Source organism: Hyperolius riggenbachi, chromosome 4 (assembly GCF_040937935.1).
Source record: "Hyperolius riggenbachi isolate aHypRig1 chromosome 4, aHypRig1.pri, whole genome shotgun sequence".
NCBI classification, from domain to species: Eukaryota; Metazoa; Chordata; class Amphibia; order Anura; family Hyperoliidae; genus Hyperolius; species Hyperolius riggenbachi.
Window position 1 is genome coordinate 81,523,959 of NC_090649.1, and position 20,344 is coordinate 81,544,302.

Genomic DNA, 20,344 nt, shown 5'->3' on the forward strand with positions numbered 1-20,344 from the left:
TAGGATCTCCCAGTTTTATATTCTGTTTAAAAAGCTAAAAAAGTAGGTTTAATGCTATTATCTCATATGATGATGATTCAGCTTTTCCCATAGTCTCGCAGTTAGCAATCATGTGACCCCCAACAAGACAAATTCAGCAATCATGAGGCCCCCAACAAATCTTGAGGCACCCAACAAGACAAATTCAGCAATCATGAGGCCCCCAACAAGACAAATTCAGCATTCATGGGGTCATAAATAGACAGCATTTCACATAAATAGGCAGTATGCCCCCTTAATATAGTAGACACCTCTCACCTGGCTTCTCAATTCTCCTCTACTGGCTGCTGTGCCTGGCTGGCCTGGCAATACTGTTTTTGGCTGGATTGGGGATGATGTGTGGGCTGAAAGGCCTTGCGGTGATGCTGTGGCCGGGCTGGTGGTGATGCTGTGGCTGGGCTGGCTGGCGGTGATGCTGTGGCTAGGTTGGCTGGCGGTGATGCTGTGGCCAGGCTGGCTGGCGGTGATGCTGGGCTGTGCTTGGCTGGTTGAAGTAAATGCTGGCCTGACTGGTGGTGATGCTGTGGCCTTTTTGACACTGATTCTGGGCTGGTTGGCTGGTGGTGATGTTTGGCTGGCTGGCCTGGATAGTTTAGGTAGTGACAGGCGCCCCCTAGTTTAGGTAGCGCCAGGAGCACCCCAGTTAGGTAGTGACAGGCGCCCCCCAGGTTAGGAAGTGACAGGCGCCCCCCAGGTTAGGTAGTGACAGGGACCCCCAGGTTAGGAAGTGACAGGGACCCCCAGTTAGGTAGTGACAGGCGCCCCCCAGGTTAGGTAGTGACAGGGACCCCCAGTTTAGGTAGTGACAGGGACCCCCAGTTAGGTAGTGACAGGTGCCCCCCAGGTTAGGTAGTGACAGGGACCCCAAGTCCAGTTAGGTAGTGACAGGGACACCAAGTCCAGTTAGGTAGTGACAGGGACCCCCAGGTTAGCAAGTGACAGGCGCCCCGAAGGTTAGGAAGTGACAGGGACCCCCAGGTTAGGAAGTGACAGGGACCCCCAGTTTAGTAATGACAGGGACCCCCAGTTAGGTAGTGGCAGGCGCCCCCCAGGTTAGGAAGTGACAGATGACATTCTTCGCACAAGCCTCAAACCTGGTATAGTTGGCCTTTTGGTGACTGGGGTTCAAATTCAGAAAAGGAGGTGGAGCCACAGCCAAGAAGATTTATTTCATTTCAATGCAAATCATTGATGCCAAAGACCGCAAAGCTCACAAACTTGGTCATTGAGTAATTGTGTGTTAGGATTAGAAAAAGTGGGCAGAGCCAACACTAGCCAAATACATACCTGGGCAACGCTGGGTGACCAGCTAGTATGTTAATATGAAGGAAGATGAACCAGGATATAAAGGACCAGTGTGGTTCAACCTATTAACGGCAATCTGACTTATTAAAACGTCCTGTTTTACCCTGTTAACGGCAACAGGGAGTTTTAATAAGTCGCTCTCTCCCGCCGCCGATCCGCACGTGTGCGCGCCACTCCCGCCGCAGTTTTCCGTTGGATCACCGCTTTCCGTGATTGGAGAAGAGGATTGAGCGGGCCTCTACCCTAACGCAATGCCTGGAATGGACGTGACTGCGATCAGCGGCCGCGTCCATTCATAAAACAGGAAGCCGCCACAGTATAACCAAATGTAAAAAAAAAAAGTGAACCCTTCCTATTAAATGGGAATGTGTTCCCTAGCACCATCTTGTGGCCAAAAAGTAAAATTACACATATAGGCACATACATACACATATACACAATATTAATAAATTTAATACTCTATACTTCCAAAGCCGCCCCCCTGTGATAGGGACATAATTTAAACGGTTTAATAATCGGGGACAACTGGGCAAACAAAATGTGTCGGTTTTAACCACAGGAGAACGTTTAGTTTTAAAACTTTAATGGCCGAAAACTGAGAAATAATGAATTTTTTCCATTATTTTCTTATTTTTCCCATTAAAACGCATTTAGAGTAAAAAAATTCTTAGCACAATGTACTACCCACAGAAAGCCTAATTGTTGGCGAAAAAAACAAGGTCTTAGATCATTTTGTTGTGATAAATAGTAATAAAGTTATTAGGGAATCAACGGGAGGAGCACTGACAGGTGAAATTTGCTCTGGTCCGATAGGGTAAAAACCACTTGTGGGCGAACTGGTTAAATTATAAAATAATTCTTATGAAATCTTTATGGTATGAATGACTAGGGGTGTGCTTGGGGCGTGATTAGGGGTGTGCTTGGGGCGTGATTAGGGGTGTGGTATGGGGCGTGGCTTTTCTCAAAAAGTTGGGAGGTATGCATTAAGTATTTCATTTGATGTAAGCATCTGCCTCTGAATCACTTTAAGTGGAACTCATATGAGTTTAGATGAGTATGCTGTGAAATAAAGGAGGACTTGTTCTTTGCCCTTCTCCAACATGGATACCGCTACATCAGGCGTTTCCTTTGCCTTTTCCAAGATGGCACCGGAAGCCCTGTAAACCCTCCTTGCTGCGTATGACGTCACTACGCTTGGTTTGCTAGCTGGACAGACTGAGGAGAAGCGGAGGAAGACAGGAACGGTTAGATCATGAATCTGAAGCGGACCCGCGATCGGTTCTACAGCACTCGGTGCTGCGGCTGCTGCCATGTGCGGACCGGGACCATCATCCTGGGGACCAAGTACATGGTAAGGGGGGCAGGGCGGGGGGCTGCCTGGCACTGCAGTGTTGCCCCAGCATAGCTTCCTAGAAGTTTCTGATTTCCTGCTGGCAGGTTGAGCCTCTGAGGTCATCACTGTTGGGTGATCTGCAGTGCTTGCTGTTTAAAGAGACAATCCAGGCTGCTGTGTATTCATTGTTGTGCTGTTATGTAGGGCTGAAAATGTCAGCAGCACATTACATAGTATACTCTGAATTATTCATGTCCCCTTGTTCCTCAATCCTACAGTCAGATCCCCACGAATATTATTTAGAATTTATATAACACCAACACATAGCTCCCAACTGTCCCTCTTTTGGAGGGACAGTCCCTCTTTGTGAGCCCTGTCCCTCTGTCCTCCTCATTTGTCCCTCTTTCTATGTAAATATATAAATATTTCTACTAAAATGTGTTTGACTAAACTTTATTCCCATCCTTTAAATTTGATATATTACTAATTTTAAAATGTTAATATGAAGGAAAAAGGACCAGTGTGGTTTGAATTAGAAAACATATTTTTCTTATAAAATCTTTATGGTATGCGTGACTAGGGGAGTAAGTGGAAGTGGTCAGGGGCGTGGCTTAAGTGTCCCTCTTTCTCATCTCAAAAAATTGGGAGGCATGTCATCCTCTTACGCAGCGCTTTAGAGTATGTAGTCGGGGTTGGCGTTGAGGAGATATGCCCGGCGGATCACTTGCGGGTTGGGAATCACCAGCTGCCGTACACACGCCTGATTGTCAGCAGAGACAGTCGTTATCTGTCGCCTCAGTTGACTTAAGGCGTGTGTATGAGGCATTATCCCTAACGCAGTCATATGTCCATTGTGGTCTAGGGCCAATTTAGTGGAAGCCAATAAATTTTTCTGTATGGTTTTGGGATGTGAGCGGAAACCACAGTGCCCGTAGAAAACCCATGCAGACACGGGAAGAACATACAGACGCTGCATATTGTGTCCTGGCAGGGATTCTGGGATGGTGTCCTGGCAGCGTTGCAAGGCGAGAGTGCTATCCACTATGCCACTCTGCTGCCCACCATGCTTTAACCACTTGAAGACCAAGGGCTTACGCCCCCTAGTGGCCAGGCTGTTTTTTCCTAATAAGGCCACTGCAGCTTTAAAGCCCCGTCTACACGGGGAGATGTGGAGGCGATCCGGCGGCTCGATTAGCCGCCGGATCGCCTCTTCCGCGTCCCCGCTCGCATGCCGGATTCGATTCCCCGCTCGTCCTTGCCGGCGCCGCTTATCTTCCGCTCGATTCCCTGCCATTGTCCCCTCGCGGGGAACGAGCAGGGAATCGGCGGTAGCAAGATCCGACCTGTCGGATCTTATCATTCGAGCCGCATTGGCGGCTCGAATGATAAGCCACATCGCCGCCTCATCTACCCGTGTAGATGAGGCTTAAGGCCTTGCTGTAGGGCTGTACAACTCAGCACACAAATGATTCCCCCCCCTTTCCTGCCCACCAACAGAGATTTCTGTTAGTGGGCTATGATCGCTCCCAGGATGTTTATTTTTTATTTATTTTTTTTATAAAAAATTTTTTTTTTTAGATAAATAAAGCTATTTTATAACCCTACCTGCCGCTGTGATGACTTCCGTTGACGTGACGCGGTCGTAGGCAGGTTAAAGCTAGGCATACACCAATGTTCCCCCAGAATTTTTTTTCCAGCTGGGTGACATGAAAAAGTACCCTGGTGTGGCGTAACAGAGGAATGCAGGGTCAGTGCTTCTAGCCCAGAACATAATCTAGCCCACCATGGTCTTCATTTAATATTTTTTTCCCACAACTCAGGGGTACTTTAAAGTGTACTAAAAGATGTTCTACTTGAGGCTTTATCCAGCCCCATGAGCACCGATGGATCCCTTGCCGGAGGACAGATACCAGTGGAACGGAGGCACTTGAGAGGGCAGTGAGGGGCGCATCATCAGTAGGGCTGCTCAAATCCGGATCTGGGAGATACCCGGATAATTGCTATTCGGATGTCTCCCAGTAAACCTGGGTGGTGGTGGTGGGGGGGGGGGGGGGTCAATCTTACCTGTCTGACGTCTTCTGCGGTCCGTCCCTCAGCGCCTCCCACGATGCGATCCACGCGCGTCACGTTATTACAATCACTTCCTCCTTCAACCCGGAAGGAGGAAGTGTTTGTAGTCACGTGACCGCTGCTTGGACCGCATCATGGGAGGCGCCAAAGGGGGGACCGCAGAAGACGTCAGACAGGTAAGATTGATCCCGCCCACCCTACACAGGTCACTGGGAGATATCCGGATAGAACTATCCAGATGTCTCCTGGATTTGAGCAGCCTTGATCAGTGCTCATGGGGCTGGAGGAAGCCCCAGGTAAGTTTAAAGCCTCATCTACACGGGTAGATGAGGCTCCGATCCGGTGGCTCGATTAGCCACCGGATTGCCTTTTCCGCGTCCCCGCGCGTGCGCCGGATTCGATACCCGCTCGTCGCCGCTCCACTTATCTTCTGCTCGATTCCCTGCCATTGTCCCCTCGCGGGGAACGAGCCGCATCAGCGGCTCGATTGATAAGCCACATCGCCGCCTCATCTACCCGTGTAGATGAGGCTTAAAATCTTTTACTTTGCTCATCTCAGGTCACAGCTACAATGCCTCAATTTTGTCTAAGTAATTATCTTGTTATACAAAGACTGTGCCTTATCTTTACCTAGGAGTAATTAGCCTAGACTAGAGTACCTCAGTTTTGCCTCTGAGTGATTGGCTCATTATGCAGAGATTGTGACTTGATGCCTTATGCTGGGAATACACGATGCGTTTTTGCGTTCGTTTTTGCCGTCGTTTTCGCTTTCGATCGATTCTACTCTCGATTCACTGCTCGATTCCTTATCTTTTCTTATCAATTACATTCACTTGAATGAGGAGAATCGAAACGAAAGTAGAATCGACCAGATCCAACAGGTTGGAATTTATCTATCGAACCCATCTATCTAAAGTAAAAACTTAACGTGTATTCCCAGCATAAAGGCTCATACACACATCAGACTATAGACTTTGGAAACTGAAAGATCACAGACCAATCTTACCACCCTTCATGTAGTATGAGAGCCATACTCTACACAGTCTTTTCTATGGAGCTGAACTCCACTTCAGAAAAAAATCTTTGCAAGATGCTGCGCACACAGATGCTGTACAGACACAAAAGATCTGTTCCTGCCAAAAATCCATGTGCAGATACTGATCTTTTGTGTCTGTACAGCATCTGTGTGTGCAGCATCTTGCAAAGATTTTTTTCTGATGTGGAGTTCCGCTCCATAGAAAAGACTGTGAAGGTATGGCTCTCATACTACATGAAGGGTGGTAAGATTGGTCTGTGATCTTTCAGTTTCCAAAGTCTATAGTCTGATGTGTGTATGAGCCTCTAGTTCAGTCTTTCAATTTTAGTGCATGTAATAATAGAACATTCACATTAATTATCAATACATAGTATTTTGTGACTTTAATGTTTGTAGTTTGTGGAATAATTTATATTGGAAGCTCCTAACTAACAAAAAAAATCCAGTTGCTGCTTAGTGCCAGGAGAGTTGGAGTTAACTTTTCAGCACACAGCAGATAACCTGACCCAGCCCACCTCCTCCCACTGCAGGACTACTTGTCTGCACTTCATCTCTGGTCAGTGTGTAATGACGCATTTAAAGGGGACCTTCGCTCAGAATATCCTATCTGCTCTAAAAAGATAAGCAAAAGCATAAAAAACTTTAAAGTAAAACATTTCTTTGTTAAAGTGAACCTTAAGCCAAAAAAAAGTTTCTCACCTGGGGCTTCTACCAGCCCCCTGCAGCTGTCCTGTGCTCTCGCAGCCACTCCCTAATCCTCTGGTCCCCCGCTGCCAGCTAGTTTAGTTTTTGCCGACATGCCCGTCAGGGCTGGCCATGCGTAGCTTTTTCCGCATTCCCGACTGCAATTAGCGCTATTGCGGGCAGCAACGCGTACAAAAATACGATCTATGCGTTCGTAATGCGGCAACGCGTATTTTTGTACGCATTGCGGTCCGCAATAGCGCTAATTGCAGTCGGGTATGCGGAAAAAGCTACGCGTGGCCAGTCGGCAAAAACGAAACTAGCTGGCAGAGGGGGACCAGAGGATTAGTGAGTGGCTGCGAGGGCACAGGACTGCTGCAGGGGGCTGGTAGAAGCCCCAGGTGAGTAAAACTCTTTTTTTTTTTTTTTTTCCCTGGCTTAAGTGTCCCTTTAAAGCTTACAGAACTGCAATAAATCTGCAGTGTCTATTACCTGCTTTCATGGAAGTAGACAAAGGGTTAACATTCTCTGTTTACATATTAGGTGTGTCTGCTGCGGACTGACACATTTTTGTGCTGACACAGCTGAGAGATCAAATTACACTTGTGATAACTTGATGATGAGTGGGAATTGGTCTCTTCTCTCTAATAACACACGGTGCATTTCTTTGTTTTCCTTGTGTGCAAGAGTTCAGGTCCACTTTAAAGCTAACTGAGCAATGTTTTTTTTTTTTTTTTTTTCCGCCTGTTAGGGAGGTTCCCCATGGTCTAACTTTCTGGTGGAGCATAACTACTTACCTACAATGTGCTCCTCTGTCCCTGGCCTGTATGACATGCTACTTTTTTCTTCACCCGACTTTCAGCCTCTGTCACCATTTGTAATTCCCGAAGGGGTCACACGCGCTGCAATGCATGCTTGAAAATGTAGTCCTTGTATGGGAGTATCTTCCAGACTACATCTCCCAGCATGCATCACAGCGCATGTGACCCCACTTGGAATTACAAATGCCTGCAGAAGTTAGCGGTCAGGTGAAGAAGATGGCGCATGTCGTACAGGCCGGAGCCAGAGGAGCAGCACCCCATATGTAAGTAAATTGGGCACCCCCGACAGCAGCACACACCATTACGAACCGCTTTGCTTTAAAGCAGGGCTGTGGAGTGGGAGTCGAGGAGTCGGAGCCATTTTGGGTACCCGGAGTCGTGGTTTCATAAACTGAGGAGTCGGAAGATTTTTATACCGACTCCACAGCCCTGCTTTAAAGTGGACCTGAACTCCTGCACAGGACAGAAGGAAAACATAAAGAAATGCACCCTGTGTGTGTTTAGAGAGTTTAGCCTGTCAAATTCCCCCTCATCTGTGACCAACCACCAGCATTATTTGATTTCTCAGCTGTCAGCATGCTGCCTTGGCAGAGCAGCTAATTTGTAATCAAAGGATATTAACCCTATATTTCAATGAAAGCAGGAAGCAGTCACACTACAGATTTATTGCAGGAGTTCTGTAAGCTGTGTCAAAGAAATGTTTTCCTTTTAAAGGTTATTGTGCTGTTGCTTATTTTTTAGAGCAGAGAGGAAGTTCTGAGTTCAGGTCCGCTTTAGGTCTCTCCACACCTTCCAAGTGTGTTCACAAAAGCCAGCGGTGTGTGTTTAACCCTCTGGGGGATAATCCCGAGCTGTGCTCGGGGTAAGCCGCCACAGAGGATTTCTCAGGCCCTGGTGGGCCGATTTGCATAATTTTTTTTTTTGTTGCACGCAGCTAGCACTTTGCTAGCTGCGTGTATATACCGATCGCCGCCGCTACCCGCCGTGCCGCTCCCCCCCCCCCCCCAAGACCCTGCCAATCAGTGCCAGGCAGCGCTGAGGGGTGGATCGGGACTCCCTCTGACGTCACGACGTCGTTGACGTCATCCCGATCGTCGCCATGGCGATGGGGGAAGCCAAACAGGAAATCCCATTCTGAACGGGATTTCCTGTTTGCTTTGATTGTCGGAGGCGATCGGAGGGGGTGGGGGGATGCCGCTGCACAGCGGCTATCATGTAGCTAGCGCTAGGCTAGCTACATGATTAAAAAAAAAATGTGCTGCGCCGCCCCCTGCCGATATTATTGTATCCCCCAGGAGGTTAATAAACACATAGGCGAGGGTGTTGAATGGCTAATTGCTGTATTGCACGTAGAGCAAGGAGGAACTGGATAAGCTGCAGAGTTTTGGTCCTAGACATTGCTGGCCACAAAAAGTTAGAGTACTTCCATTGTAAAATAGTCTGTAATGTGCAGAGACTGTTTCTTAAAATAGCACCAGCATAATTTTGCTTGCGGTTTAGTAATATTGCTACAGCCCTTTTCACTTTCTTTGCTAAAACTGTGATTCTTAGTTGCTCTGTAGGAAGGAGGTGGAGCCTGCTATTAGTGCATATAAATGAATGCTAATAAGGAAACTTGTGCTTTGTGGGACCAGATCTGCTAAGGATTGCTAAGTGATCGCTAAGTGATCACATTACCACAAGGATACATGACCTTCTTTTGTTGCCATGCTGTAGGATGCTGCTCACTTGAGGCAGCTTGCGGTCTCCCCTCTGCGTTGAACATCAGATGAATCTCTCTAGCCAAACAGCATATCTATACAGTAGTTCATCTACAAAAAAATGTTGCCCTAGATCTATGATCTTTTGAGGGTGACCGTGATGAAATTATCATGTGTACAAGGCTCTGATGTGCTCTGAAGCACTAATAAGTGGGAGGGGGCAAAAAAAAAGCAGTGAAGAATGTGTAAGAGATACATTTTGCAAAAGGGAACAGCTGTAGCTACTTTGTTATTGGTAGTAACAACTTGAAAGTGCACATACTGGAGGCTACATGCCAATAGCTGAAAACAAGATATGCACACATGTTACGTCATAGATCATGCATTCCTCAGTGCATTGTTCTTGTTTGTGTGTGTTGCTACCGGGTTTTTGAATCTGCGTCAACAGATGGAAATTTCAGAATCACTCTTATGGTGCCCATACACGGTACAATAAAAACGGTCAATTTTCCTGTTTGTTCTACCAAAATAATAGAATCGAAGTCAAATTTTTTTGTTTGTTTTTTTTTTTTCCCATCAAGAAAATTTAACGATTATCCTGTTTTTTGTTGTTGTTTTTTTTTTTTTTTTTAATAAAAATCTGATTGGACATGTTGGAAAAATCTTTATATTCAATCTAATGGTCTGATCGAAAAAAAAAAAATAGAAAATTGTACCATGTATGGGCACCATAAAGTATATGCATTGGGTACATCCATTGGAGTGTTTTCTGTACTTTGACAAACATGCAGTGCCTACTAATCACCCTAGAAATACATTGCATCTGCGACGTGCCTGCTATCTGCGAGAATACAAGTACCTCCCCACTGCTATGCATGCATTTAAGCCGTCCACAGCAGAGCTGTGGAGTCGGTACAAAAATACTCCGACTCTGGGTACCCAAAATTGCTCCGACTCCTCGACTCCGACTCCACAGCCCTGGACCCCAGAACAGAAGTGGGAGGTCCGTACACTGGGCTGTCGCATATCCAGTCCTGTCTATAATAGTCAATAGACCAAGCAGCAAAAATCATGTGTTGATGAAGGTGGAGCTCTGGCATATCCCCAGCCACTTGTCATGCAAGGAACATGCTTTAGCAACCTATAAGGCCCCGTTTCCACTATTGCGGTGCGGATTCCACCGCTGACGAAATCGCATGCGGATGCGATTCCGCATGCGTTTTTTGCCGCGATTTCGCATGCGAATTCGCATAGGTGAGTGTATATGCGATTTTAACCATGTCACTGCCTGTGTAAATTTACATTGGTACCTATGCGAATTCGCGGCAAAAAACGCATGGGAAAAACGCATGTGATTTCCCTATTAAATACATTGTGTGCGATTCGCCTGCATTCCACACGCAGGCGAATTCAGAGGGCTCTGCCGTGCAGAAAAATCCTGCACAGAAAAACGCTCAGCAAAACTGACAAGTGGAAACAGGCCCATCCACTTGTATTGGCTGTGCGAATCTGCATGCAGGAAACGCATGCAGATTCGCGATAGTGGAAACGGGCCCTAAAAAAAAGGTGGGCACAATGCATTGTGGGAAGGGGAGTGTCTGCCAGGGCTCTAAAGATGGGTGTGGTCTGCTGAGGTATGTTATGCTGGATACACACCATGCGTTTCCTCGTCGAATGCGTCCGTCGATACGCGTCGATTCGATTATTTCCGAACGCATTTCGATGATTTTTAGGTCGATTGCCATGTAAAGTATGGCAAATCGACCTAACGATCCATCGAAGCTTGAATCGGACATGTCGGAAATAATCGAATCGATGCGTATCGCCGGACGCATCGAACGCGGAAACGCATGGTGTATATCCAGCATTAGACATGTAGGCACTATCTGATAGTTCAAAAAGGGGGGGGGGGTGGGTGGCTGCAGCTAACAAGGAGCGGTTATTGTGTCAAGATCAGTTCGCTTAAGGTTGGCTTTGCGCCTGTCCATTGTTATGGAAAGGAACAAGGAGACATACAGGGCCCCGTGGCGTGTGTGTGTAAGGTCTGACTCCCATTTTTTTTGCAAAAACTGACTATTTTTTGTCAGGCCCCCTCCTCTAGCAGGCCCACCTTTTGCTTACACTTGGTCCCGCCCAGAGACATTAAGGCTCTGCCTCCTCCATCCTTAAAATCCGGTGCTAGACACATCCCCTGCCCATAAAGTTGGACAGCACTGTACTAGTAAAAAAGGATCGTAGCAAACAGCCAAACTTGGTGCATTTTCCCGGACAAGTGGATGTGTTGTCTGTAACCACCTATAGTGCAACGCAACGCCCCTGAACACGACAGTGAAACGGACCCAGAACTGTCCAATCCGCGCCGACCGGATCTGTCCCAAATGAGAACCGAGCCTAATTGGAGGCTGGAAAGTGTACTGGTTAAGGGCTGGTGCACACCAGATCTTTTCTGAGCGCTTTGTGATCTTAAAAGCTCTTGCTAATGTAATCCTATGTGTGTGTTCTCACTGGAGCGATGTGATTTTGTAAAAAAAGCAAACAAACCCATAGCATTGCATTTTAAAATAAGTAGCGCTTAAACTCTTGTAGTGTGCACCAGCCCTAAAGCATCTGCCTCTGACACAGGCAACCTGAGTTTGAATCTCAGCTCTTCCTGTTCAGTAAGCCAGCACTTATTGGGCTTGATTCACTAAATCATAACTCGTATCACGGCCGCGCTAACGTTTCCGTGCGCAATCGCAAAATTTAAAATTCACGATTGCACGCGAAAACGCTAGCGCGGCCATGATGAGTTATCACGGTTTAGTGGATTAAGCTCCTTCTGTGAGGACCTTGAGCAGGACTCCCTAACACTGCTACTGCCTATAGAGCGCGCCCTAGTGGCTGCAGCTCAAGTGCTTTGAGTCCACCAGGAGAAAAGTACAATATATACAGTATGTTCTGTGTCTAGCTGTTGACACATGCTGTAGACACAGGTAATGAAAAGCCTTTTGTCCTCCAATAAAACATAGCTTGCTGAATCACACTGAAAGCTGAGCAGTGCAGTAATGGGAAGTTCTGTATTCAGTACATTATGCCGATAGATTTAGCTTCCTCCATCTGTGTGGTTTGTATAGTTTCTTGGACACGTCTATAACATCAGTAAGGAGTGTTGCCCTGTGTCTCCAGTACTCGTCAGTATGCAGTATTGGACTGGAGCTGAACACTAGATTCTTCTGTCATGCACCATATGGGCTGGCTCACACCAAAAGCGCTTGGCTTATGTAAATCTTTTGGGTGTTCCTACAGCAGAGTTGTGGTTTTGTTCAAATCGCAAACACGCTGCTTGTAGCATTTTTTTGGGGGACTGATTCAGTTTGAATGAATGAGCAAAAAAAAACCCTTTCCTTCAAAAACTGCTTTGCCAAATCACAATCGCTAGCGATTTGCAATTTTTGGTGTGAACTAAGCCCCAAGCTACGTGCACACATACAACGTTCGTTGTGAATGACGAACGATGTTTTAATTGATGAAAGAATGACTTAAGCAAAAGTAGTTTTTAAAAGTGTGTAACGATCTGATCGTTTGTTAACGAACGATCCGGAACAACGTCACAGCAGAATACAGGGAAATGCGTGTTTTCTGCGACGGGCTCACGTCTAGCCATTATTATATATTCTGTACAGTGAGGATGTCACATACTGTTCCTGGAAGTGACATCATAGGAAGTTCTGCCCACACCTAACGAACGGTTCAAAAGGTACGTTGCACTATAAAACTAACGTTACGTATATTACATTATAGTACGAGAACTCATACTGTAGGTACCGTATGTAGGTAGAGCATTTGGATAATACAGCATTGAAAACACATTAAAGAGTAACTGTTAGCCCCCAAATTGAAATTTAAAACACTATTGCAATGTTTTATTTATTATATAAGTGAGCCAAAAAGCCAATGTACAAGTTAAAAATCAATCTAATTTTGTTACTATCTAACCTTTTCCCCCAGCTCCGGACGCAAGCCGCATATCAGATACTGTAGCATGCAGAGCATGCCTATGTCTGGCCGACCCCTCTCTCCCCCCCAGGACCAGGTGCCAATATATTCTCCCCACCGCAGCTGACCGCTCTGACACGGAGAGAGAGCGGCAGCACTTCCAGAGCAGCCAGCGCCGTGCATCTCTCTCACATGTGATTCTCTCACATGTGACTCGGCGGCGGCTGCTCTGCGGTGCTGCTCTGGAAGTGCTGCCGCTCTGTCTCCGTGTCAGAGCGGTCAGCTGCGGTGGGGAGAATATATTGGCACCTGGTCCTGGGGGGGAGAGGGGGGTCGGCCAGACATAGGCATGCTCTGCATGCTACAGTATCTGATATGCGGCTTGCGTCCGGAGCTGGGGGAAAAGGTTAGATAGTAACAAAATTAGATTGATTTTTAACTTGTACATTGGCTTTTTGGCTCACTTATATAATAAATAAAACATTGCAATAGTGTTTTAAATTTCAATTTGGGGGCTAACAGTTACTCTTTAAAAAAAACACTCTGTCCTGTTTGTGTCCATTAACCACTTCAGGATTCTGCGTACGCATAAGTACTCCCCTGAATCCTGAAGCTGTTTCCATGGAAACGTTCCATGTCAGTTCACGGAGGGTGTCTCCGTGATCACCCTGCGAGCCTCCGATCGCTGCTCGCAGGGTAAGTGTAAACACGCGGGGAACATCTTCCCTGCTGTTTACATACATACAGCGCTAATGAAGAGGGGAGGGAGGGAAGGAGGGAGAGGGAGGAATAGCGCTGCGGAGGGGGGCTTTGAGGAGCCCCCCCCCCCTCCCGCTAGGCACAGCAGCGCGGCGGCGATCAGACACCCCCCCCCAGCAAGACATCCCCCTAGTGGGGAAAAGGGGGGGAAGTCTGATCGCCCTGCCTGCTATCTGATCTGTGCTGCGGGCTGAAGAGCCCCCGCAGCACAGATCATCCAAACCACCCGAAACCCAGAAGTGGTTAAAATTACAATTATGGTAGAATCATGGAGCAATTAACGTGTCACAGGACACATTCATGGAACGAACGTTAAATAACAAAAACCACGTGTTGCGCTTGCGCATTAAAATGAAAAGTTCTATGGTGATATAACGAAATGCGCATGTCAAGCCAAGTACGAACGACCGTTTTCTATCGATGTACTAGTTTTGCAAACTATCATCATTTTAAAAAATCCGCCAAGGCAGAGCTTTCGTTTTTTAACAATCTAGCTCATGCATCATTTGACTTAATGATCGTTGGAGGATTTTTTTTTTTATTTTTTTTTTAACGATTGTCGTTTGAAATGATCGGGGAACGATTGTTTCAAACGATAATAGAGACAATGTGAGCAGAATGATAATCCCAACAGCCGATCAGTAGCAGTCTCTAGAAGGGGAAGATACAAGGGTGAAGGAAATTGCGAGAACTGTTTCTATGTAGAACCAAATTGTTGCACAAGAAGTAATTGACAGTGAAATGGAACCCAAACAGTAAATTTTGGGGACATTTTTCAGGAAGCAAGTTGTCTTTCTGTTGTGGTGTTGATTCAACATATTTCATTAGACTTGATGTATGTTTAAAGTGAACCTGAGGTGAAAATAAATTGATGAGCTAAACAACTGTATTCATCCTTCTCCTAAAAAATACTATTTTTTTTTGTTAGCCCATTTATATTTAAACCTTTACAAACTAGATTAAATGTCTTATTGTCTCTGCTCAATGGCAGCCTATTAAGTGTCACAGAGTTAAAATACATGAACTATTGACCTATTTGTATCTCACCTTTCCCTCAAAAGTTGTATTCTACCAGGAAAACCTTCATCGTTGTGATATGCTTATCAGTGAAGTATACTAGATTCTCAACAAGGTACTGACAAGACAGAAGCTGTCACTTCCATGCCTGTAAATTAACCCTTTTAGGCAGCAAAATAAAAAAATAAATAACCTCTCGATTTTCCTGTTTGCCTTTGTACATACACGTTTATCTACTCATGTCACTTGGGTATTTTTTAAGCAAGTCTTTATCACTTATTTTACCTATACCTGTACCCAAATTTTTAATAGTGAGTTGTGCACAATTTGTTGTAGATTGCCTGCAGCTTAGAATTAGGCCTATCTAAGTTGGCAGTAACTGCATTTGATTCTCAGTTTTAAGTGAATCTCAGCATCTTTGCTTCAATAAAGGTACCCTGAAGTGACAGGTAACTTGAGCTCAACATTCATGTACAGTCCCAATTCTACTTGGCACTAGGCTGTGCCCCCCCCCCCCTCCATGTTTATTTCCTTTTAAGCAATACCAGTTAACTGGCAGCTCTGCTGACCCTCCGCCTCTAATACTTTCAGCCATAGACCCTGAACAAGCATGCAGCAGATCAGGTGTTTCTGGTGTGACTGCAGCCTAACAGACCAGCAGGGCTGCCAGGCAACTGGTATTGTTTAAAAGGAAATAAACATGGCAGCCTCCATAGTCTTCTCACTTCAGTTGCTGTTTAAAGGAGAGCTGTACTGAGATGTATATGGAGGCTGCCATATTTATTTCCTTTTAAGCAATACCAGTTGCCTGGCAACCCTGCTGATCTATGTGACTGAAGTAGTGTCTGAATCGCACCAGAAACAAGCATGCAGCTAATCTTGTCATATCTGTTAAAATTGTCAGAAAAACCAGATCTGCTGCATGCTTGTTCAGGGGCTATGGCAGAAAGCTGAGCAGGGCTGCCAGGCAACTGGTATTGCTTAAATGGAAATAAATATGGCAGCCTCCATACACCCCTCTCTACAGTTCTCCTTTAAAGTCCAGCGCTGCATAATATGTTGGCACTTTATAAATACAATAAATAAGGACAACTGAAGTGAGAAGTATGTTGAGGCTGCCATATTTCCTTTTAAACAATACCAATTTGGCCGCAGTAGTGTCTGAATCACACCAGAAACAAGCATGCAACTAATCTTGTCATATCTGACAATAAGGTCAAACACCTGATCTGCTGCATGCTTGTGCAGGGTCTATGGCTGAAAGTATTAAAGGCAGAGGATCAGCAGGGCTGCCAGGTAACTGGTATCGATAATAGGAAATAAATATGGCAGCCTCCATATCACTCATTACAGTTGCCCTTTAGGCACATTGTTTTGATAGTGATTAGATCTGTTTGCTTGAATGTCAGTGGAACAGGAGTATTGGACGGACATCATATGACCAGTTCTGTACCAGTTGTTCCCAATTATGAGCTTTACCAGAAATTAATTTATTTACTTTGGATATTTGCAGAGGAACTCTGAGAACTCTAGCTGTTGAGCAGTGTCGGGTGGAGCATTGCCTGATAGGCAAGCCACCAGTTGTATGGAAGAGGAATTGCATTGAGAAAATCAGAGATGATGGCCTCTGTGTAACTGATTGCCTGCTGCCTTTAATTTGCCCTCCTGTGGCGTCCTCTTCCTTTTGGGTGATTTGTATATTCGGGGAATTCTTATCAAATTGAGTTCAGTGATTTGCTTGCCTGCGTTCTGCAGAACCGTTTTAAGGCTCTGTTCCCATCTGCTGCTTTCCGTTCGGCACAGAGCGGAGTGGACCAGTCTTCACTCCATTTTGATGCTCGTCCAGAGATAAATGCATTGCATCATAGGTGACTATGAGCAACACACTTAATAGGATCCACTTCCTTTCCTTTTGAATAGGAAAGCACCAGAAATTGCAATGACTGATTTTTTTATTTTTTATTTTTTTTCTTTAATGCGATTCTCACAATACCTAGTAAATTACCCAGAATACTCTTCTGGTTTGTGTTTCCTCCTTCGTATAGAGCATGGCAAAGATGTCCACAGTTTGGTTACAGACAGAGGCTCAGTCTGGCCACGCGCATTTTCCCCCGTTGCATTCCATAGCCGAGAGAGTTCTGCGCCTGCACAGTAGTACTGCGCAGGCACGGCACTCTCACGGTGACTGGGGTGCGCAGCCGAACCAGGCATGCACAGTACACACCGACTGGCGGAATTACCGGGCCGCCTAGCCATCCATCAAGTCTGGCATGACATGGCTACAGGCACTTGGGTACATCCATTCTGACATGTTGCCACGGGCAATCTGGTACATCCATTTTGGCATGACATGGCCACGGGCACTGTAGTTAATCTATTTTGGCATGACTTGGCCATGGGTACTCGGGTACATCCATTCTAGGCTGGCCACGGCATGTCAGAATGGATGCACACCAGTGCCTGTGGCCACTAGCATGACATTTCACGTTCCCTCCAGTGCTGTGATGAGACTTGTATGGGGACAGGATGAGCTCCCTGTATAAAGCTGCCAGCAGCTCTTGCTGATGAGCTCCGTGTATATAGCTGCCAGCAGCTCTTGCTGATGAGCTCCGTGTATATAGCTGCCAGCAGCTCTTGCTGATGAGCTCCGTGTATATAGCTGCCAGCAGCGCTTGCTGATGAGCTCCGTGTATATAGCTGCCAGCAGCTCTTGCTGATGAGCTCCCTGTATAAAGCTGCCAGCAGCTCTTGCTGATGAGCTCCCTGTATAAAGCTGCCAGCAGCTCTTGCTGATTAGCTCCCTGTATATAGCTGCCAGCAGCTCTGGCTGATGAGCTCCCTGTATATAGCTGCCAGCAGCTCTGGCTGATGAGCTCCCTGTATATAGCTGCCAGCAGCTCTGGCTGATGAGCTCCCTGTATATAGCTGCCAGCAGCTCTGGCTGATGAGCTCCCTGTATATAGCTGCCAGCAGCTCTTGCTGATGAGCTCCCTGTATATAGCTGCCAGCAGCTCTTGCTGATGAGCTCCCTGTATATAGCTGCCAGCAGCTCTTGCTGATGAGCTCCCTGTATATAGCTGCCGGCAGCTCTTGCTGATGAGCTCCCTGTATATAGCTGCCGGTAGCTCTTGCTGATGAGCTCCCTGTATAAAGCTGCCAGCAGCTCTTGCTGATGAGCTCATTGTATAAAGCTGCCAGCAGCTCTTGCTGGTGAGCTCCCCTGTATAAAGCTTCCAGCAGCTCTTGCTGATGAGCTCCCTGTATATAGCTGCCAGCAGCTCTTGCTGATGAGCTCCCTGTATAAAGCTGCCAGCAGCTCTTGCTGATGAGCTCCCTGTATAAAGCTGCCAGCAGCTCTTGCTGATGAGATCCCTGTATAAAGCTGCCAGCAGGTCTTGCTGATGAGCTCCCTGTATAAAGCTGCCAGCAGCTTGCTATTGTGATGCTGTGCAGTGTCACCATGGTCTGCTGCTTGCCTTTTTCACATACACCAGTTGCTTGGAAAGTTTATCCCTGCTGCATTATTTATTACCGCAGCTAACCTGTATTATCCTGACTATGTAACGCACTGTGCTCTGACCTGCAGCACATCCTCACAAGCCTCGCAGTGTGAAAGCCTGGTGCCTATCTCTGGTCTCTGAAATAGGACTGCATGGCTTTACTTGTGGCCAGGCTGAAATCTAATAGCTTTTCAATATTACCAACAAATACAGTAGAATCTCATTATAGTAAACTCTGATATAGTAAACCTCTGGATATAGTAAACTCCGGTCCTCAGGTCCCAGCAAATGCATCTGTATAAATGAGCTTGATTCACAAACCATAGCTGCTTCAGCAGCGCTCGCTAAAAACAATTATCAGCCATTATGCACTGTACGGTCGCTCCTTGCAGCGTGTGCCTTACTACGAGGGGATCCGAGATAACCTTTTACTCGTTGCATAATTGTGTTCCTTTCATATAGTTTATTGGGCATTCCTCAAGCCAAATACTTTTTTTTTTTTTTTTGTTTTAATACTTTAATTCCCTATAAACTAAACAAGCCTTGCCCACAGCTTCTTTTGTGCCTTGGCACTGTAGCAAGGGCTAATGGGAGCTCAGTCTGGGCAGGAGCAGGTTACTAGCCAGAGATTTTAGAGGCAGCAGGGATTAGGGAGTAGGAGAGAGGACTGAATTTACACACAGGCAAGCTGATAGCATCTCCAGCCCTCAGCATGTGACAAACAGAACATGGCTGCTGTCACTGTACCACAGGAATAAATAATCGCAGGAATAAATAATCATAAACTATGAAGCTGTTTTCAGCTAGATCTGCCTATATCTGCTGTGTAAATTATCAACTATAGATAATGCGTTTAAGCTCACCAACTGCGCCAAAGTGTCCCCATCTGGTGAGTCCTACTCTAACCAGGCAAAAATGCTAGTTTTTATCAGCGTTCTAGTGGGAACCATGCCAAAAGCCCAATGGTCAACTAAATGGGAGAAATTAAATTAAAAACACCTCACCTTCTACTGGCTACTAACTGAAGTATGACCTCCGCTCATTTATATGCTTAACTGTGCTAGAGGTGGGCGTGGTTATGCACGCTCACAGGGGGAAATAATATATATCAGGGGATGAGCAGCACAAACCAAATTTTATGCAAAGCATGCACGCAGCACTGGAGAACCCCAATCTCCATAAGAAATATATAAATAGAGAGGGTACTGCAGCACACAACAGGAAAACAGTGACAGGGGCCTTTAGTTACGCTTTAACGCGTTTAAGCTCACCAACTGCGCCAAAGTGTCCCCAATCTGGTGAGTATTTAGCTCAACTCAGATCCGCTCTAAATACCAGCTGATGCTGTGAAATATCGCTACCATGATACTTCTAGCGCGGCTGCTACTATGTTAATTAACATAGTTACTATGTAATTAGCATAGTAGCGACCGCACTAGTGAAGTATCACTGTTGCGATATTTCACAGCAGCGGCCAGTATTTAAAGGAGTGCGCGTTGCTAAAGAAGGCACACTACGCTGCAAGGAGCGAGCTTAGCTTGCATAGCATCCTCTAATAGTTTTTAATGAGTTTGTAAATAGAGCTCAGTGTATGACCAATTTTGATACAGTAAACTTTTTATATAGTAAACTTCTTTTCCTGGTTCCTTGGATTTTACTATAAAGCAGGGATAGGGAAGCTATGGCTCGGGAGACAGATGTGGCTCTTTTGATGGCTATATCTGGCTCACAGACAAATCAGTACGGGTTGATTCACTAAGCTACACACTGCTCAAGCAGCGCAGCTTAGTGTGGCAGCGCAAATAAAATTTTCAAAGTAGTGCACGCTAGTGCTGTAGCATGCACTACTAACTTACTCTCGCCACTCCAAAACTAACGACTGCTCCAATTGTCCCACTCTGGACCCTGTCAGGTCCAGTGACTTCGTAGGACAAGATCCGAGTGGGATACCTTAGTACTGACGAAAATGTAAACTGAGGGAGCAGGTATGTGTAAGTCTCTCCTCATGCCCCCCCCATGCTGCTTCCTGGTCGGGAGGGTCGGTGAAGACTGCTGAGGTGCTGCCCGGTGACACGCATCCTGTACTGAGCTCCTATCTGCGGCAT

The 20,344-nt window shown here is 46.1% G+C and overlaps 1 protein-coding gene across 1 annotated transcript in view; it reads left to right on the plus strand.

Annotated features, from left to right (window-relative positions):
• The first annotated feature begins 2,532 nt into the window (after positions 1-2,532).
• The window catches only part of LAPTM4A (lysosomal protein transmembrane 4 alpha), a 71,518-nt gene continuing 53,706 nt past the window's right edge, over positions 2,533-20,344 (plus strand). Inside the window, exon 1 of the mRNA XM_068279076.1 lies at positions 2,533-2,695. Coding sequence (XP_068135177.1) covers positions 2,597-2,695 — 99 coding nt within the window. The 5' untranslated portion in view covers positions 2,533-2,596. The remainder of the gene's footprint in view (positions 2,696-20,344) is intronic.